Source organism: Populus euphratica, unplaced genomic scaffold (genome assembly GCF_000495115.2).
Source record: "Populus euphratica unplaced genomic scaffold, PopEup_1.0 scaffold213.1, whole genome shotgun sequence".
In the NCBI taxonomy this organism is placed as follows: Eukaryota; Viridiplantae; Streptophyta; class Magnoliopsida; order Malpighiales; family Salicaceae; genus Populus; species Populus euphratica.
Window position 1 is genome coordinate 14,192 of NW_011499916.1, and position 4,405 is coordinate 18,596.

The 4,405-nt window shown below is 34.7% G+C and overlaps 1 protein-coding gene across 1 annotated transcript in view; it reads right to left on the reverse strand.

The window, feature by feature from the left end:
- LOC105134660 (ankyrin repeat-containing protein At2g01680-like) overlaps positions 1 to 2,993 on the reverse strand; it is a 4,221-nt gene extending 1,228 nt beyond the window's left edge. Inside the window, exons 1-3 of the mRNA XM_011039154.1 lie at positions 1,626 to 2,993; positions 970 to 1,523; positions 834 to 887 (exon numbers count right to left, since the gene is read on the reverse strand). Of these exons, the coding sequence (XP_011037456.1) occupies positions 834 to 887; positions 970 to 1,523; positions 1,626 to 2,277 (1,260 nt within the window). The 5' untranslated portion in view covers positions 2,278 to 2,993. The remainder of the gene's footprint in view (positions 1 to 833; positions 888 to 969; positions 1,524 to 1,625) is intronic.
- Between the last annotated feature and the right edge of the window lie 1,412 nt (positions 2,994 to 4,405).

Here is a 4,405-nt window from a genome sequence, read left to right on the forward strand (position 1 = left end):
GTTACTTTATTTATTTATTTATTATGGCTAGATAATCACTACTAAAAAATATAGTAATTAGCAATAGACTATTCCGTTATAAAAAATACTAAAAATCCGTTGTTAAAATAATTTAGTAATAGAATCAGCAACCAGATGTAGATTTGTCGTTGCTGATTTTTTTAATCTTATAAGCCCCTCAAACTTGTGAACAGCTAAAATATTCTTAGAGCTACATTAAAAATAATAAAGCTGACGAACTTTTTTAGGCTCGCCAGTACTTTTCTTATGTCAAAACCTGTAGGCTTTTTCTACAGTAGAACATTTTAATACGATAACCTTGCTTATCCGGCCGTTGAGCCACCCCTCAACATCTTCTCCCTTTCTCTCAATTGATATTATAAGTAGGTTCAATCGGTTGACAGATTTTGTTAGAGTATGTGGCTTATATTGAATGGAGCAAGTATATAGATAAAGCATGCAGATGTTAGAGCGTAGCGGAGCGAATCCTCCTGATTGGATAGTGAAATATAACTCTTGAATAGCTAGGGTTTATTATAAATACACATTAATTATATAACATTAATTTGATAAATAATGCAATATAACTTCTAATTTTTATAGATGTAGATAAATTACGAAGAATGTTAAATCTGTGTGTTTTTCTTGTTTTTATTTTTTTGCAATATTCATCTTTACTGCTGCAGGTTTTACAGGGCCTCATATATTTTGATTCCCATAACATATTCCGTTATTTTCAAATCTTTTCATATCGTTTCTGTATATGGAATGTATATCTTTAATCAAAATATTTAAAAATGCAAGCACAGCAAGTATCAACAGTTCTCTAATACCTCTGTGCCTTCCACCCTGTTATTTGAATCAGTGTGCTGTCGCTTCTTAGCAAACTGGAAACAAAGAGGAAGCATTGTTACCAAATTATTAATGCAATTATAATACTAAAAATGGTACTCTTGTAGCTCTTCATACCGTTTCATCTGTTCCTTCATATCGCTGTACCGCTATTGTGGATTGTTTTCTACCAAGTTCATATGGTGTCAAACCGTCATCGTTAACAATACGAGGATAAACGCGGCTGTCACGCACAATAAGAAATACAGATGTGGGCTGGCCGTGCTGTGTTGCCAAATGCAAAGGTGTATTTCCATCCTCATCCATCGCATTGAGCAGTGCTTTTACGATCTTCTGATCCTGTTCGAGTATGTACATAATCAAAAAGCCATGTCCATTTTGGGCCGCTACATGAAGAATGTTCTGCTTTTTTTTATTTATGAATTCGTTTGCATAGGGGATAACTTTCAGGAATTCCTTTAACAAAGCAACCGAGCCTTCCTTGCATGCAAGATGAATTGGATAGTTGCCCTTTTGGTCAGTTTCATCTGCACCGGCACGATACTTCTGTAATAGGAATTGAACTCCTTCCACATAGCCTGTAGATGATGCATAATGGAGTGGATTTCCAAAGTCTTTGTCATGGAGACCTAATAACTCTGGCTTTGCTTCTTCGATTTTCTTCAGTATACCTGAAAATAAAAATAAATTGTTTTGAATGAATATAAAGATGATAGGTTTGCAAGATTGGGTATGTATATCATTTTTCTGATGAGAGGAGACACTGTGATCACCTATGATACGGTTCTTGACGGCAGCATGAACAGGGGACTTTCCTTGTCGTAGCATGCGAAGTGAATCTCCATCTTCTCTTTCTGTAGGGATCGAAGCTTCCTGATTCAAGAGATCATCAAGAATCCCGTTCATGTCGCCATCGCAATTTTCAACAGCCAGATATAAAGGAGACCTGCAAGTCTTGTTTTTGTAATAGGCCACTTCTGGATCTCTGGAAATGAGGAATTTGGCAACTTCTTTGTTACCATTGATCACTGCAACATGCAAAGGAGTGTTTCTTTCTGTATTTGTAGTCCTCAGCAAGAAAGCATTCGAATTGACAAGGTCTCGAATTGCATGACTGGCCTTTCCTTCTCTGGCAGCAAGATGAAGGATTGTGTCCTTCTGGCTGTTTTGGATGGTGATGAGAGAAGGAAACGTTCGAGCCAGATAAGATGTAATATTGTCACTTCCATAGCTTACAGCTACATGAAGTAATGAGTTCCCACAGGGAGTCACAAGCTTCTCTGTTAAACGTTGCTGGATGCGGCTTTTAAATTCGTCAATATTGTCCTTCTTCACACACTCATATAACTCGCTATCTATCTTTGTATTTTCCATGTGATCTCTCGGAATCGAGTTTTGAACTATGTTTATTTCTACGCTAGGCATAGCGAAAGAAAATATTATTTTACCTGAATCAGCTACATATCAGACAGCAGGACTTCTAATTTAAATAGGCCAGACTGAATGTCAATGGAATCTGAAGTTGTGTGAATCTTACTTTTGTTTTATTTGCAAGGATATATACTTTGATTACTCAAATACTTCACGCATTTGTTCTGGAATCCAGGACATAGCAAGAGAGAGAGAGCAGTCTTGGCTATGGTTAAAGCAGCATCTTGAAAAGGAAAAGGGGAAAATATGTCCCCTAACTCAAAAAAGATGATTGTCCCAGGGAAATTCTTAGCTTAAATTTATAACTCAAAAAAGATGATTGTTGTTAGGAAAATTCTTAACTTGAATATATAACTCAAAGGAAATTCTTAACTTGAATATATAACTCATATACACTGTGCAGGTGGGAGAATCCATGGTTTAATGAACATAATGCACTGTGGCATGAGATTCTACATCTTATACCTTCCAGTGATTTAACCAATCAATTCAAAAGTTTCAAACTCTTATGTTAAAATCCAAGAATACAGTTTAATAATTTTTTTATTATTTTAATGGGAGATCTCATGTGCGTTGGACTGCATTATATATGTATATGTAAACGAATTTTCAACTATTGATTTGGAGTGTCGATTTAAAGTATTGTAATAGCTTAAGATGTTTATTGAATAAGATGAATGTAGGTCTTGGTTTTACCCAGCATGAACATTTTCTTTTTAGTTACATACCTAATATGAATTTAATTTAGTAGTAGAAGTATGGAACTGATGGTAAAAAAAATAATAAACTAATTTTTTTTTAACAAAAAACCTTTGGAATGTTATGTGCCTTGCCCAGACAACCTTGCTGGTCGCCTATTGGATAGCAAGACCGATTGGTTGGCCAACTTGCCTAACAACCAACCCACTTATCTTTCTCTCTCTCTTCTCTTTTTCTTCTCTTTTTTTTTTCAACAAATAAAACTACATGCCACACACTCTATATCCTATTCTATAAATGAATAATTATCTCATAATTTTACTTGTAGCACATACTTTTTTAATCTACGCACAAACAAGATCATGGCAGGACAAGCGTTGTATTCTGCTCTGCCTATGATCAGCCACTCGAAGGTCAATCAAAATAATTAAACCTTGTGGCTTTATTTTATAGGTGGCAGTTCAGAAGAAACTTCATACTCGAGATAGGTTGCCTTTTTTTTCAGTGATCCTCTTTATGTGTTTTGCCAGCGTGAGGAGGAGTCGCATGACCATTTGTTTTTTGCATGTTAATGAACATCCTACTTATATGGAAAAATTAAGTCATGGCTGCAGATTGACAGAAGCATGATGACTTTATATAGTGCTTTGCGTGGTCTCAGGTTTAGAAAAAGCGATTTTAAAGCTCGGATGCGTAGAGTTTTCTTGAGCATCCGTGTCTACCTTATATAGGAAAAAAGGAACAAGCGTGAAGAAAAATACTTGGGGGTTGAGAGAGTCTTCAAGAGATTTCAAATCTTATTCTATACAATATTTCACTTTCATATTACGGACCACTCCCAACTAAATGTTGGTTGAGTTTATTTTGCTTTTACTGTTGGGGTTCCAAGCCTTCTATTAATGACATTTATGTGTTTCAGTAGCCATCAGTGGTTTTCTTAACTGCTGATTGCGTTTGCTATTAAATTTTTTTTTTATTGGTATTTTTTTTGGTTAGTTATCTTTGACACCTGTTAGTATACTTTTGGTTTTCTCTTTAGGTAGTTGTCTCCCTGTATATTTTATGAATGAGAGCATGTTCTCTTTTACTTCTGAAAATAAAGTGTGTAGAAATATAGAGTATAGAAGACATCACCTGAAATAACAAACATTGATAAACCTGAAACACACTTAAACAAAAATAAGAAATAAAAAGACATAATAATAAAATAAAAAGACACTAAAACTCACAAATGAAGACTCAAATTCAATCTAAACTTTTTACGGCTTTCCTTAGATGATCAATTTATGCGACTCATAAAGGGATCAATACAGGAATGAAAGATTGTAGTTAGTCAATCAATTGTTTAGCAGTAGCAGTAAAGATTATGATTTGTTGTGTAGAAGATGTTAGAAATTCTTGTTCAACAGCATGATCAAGAAAA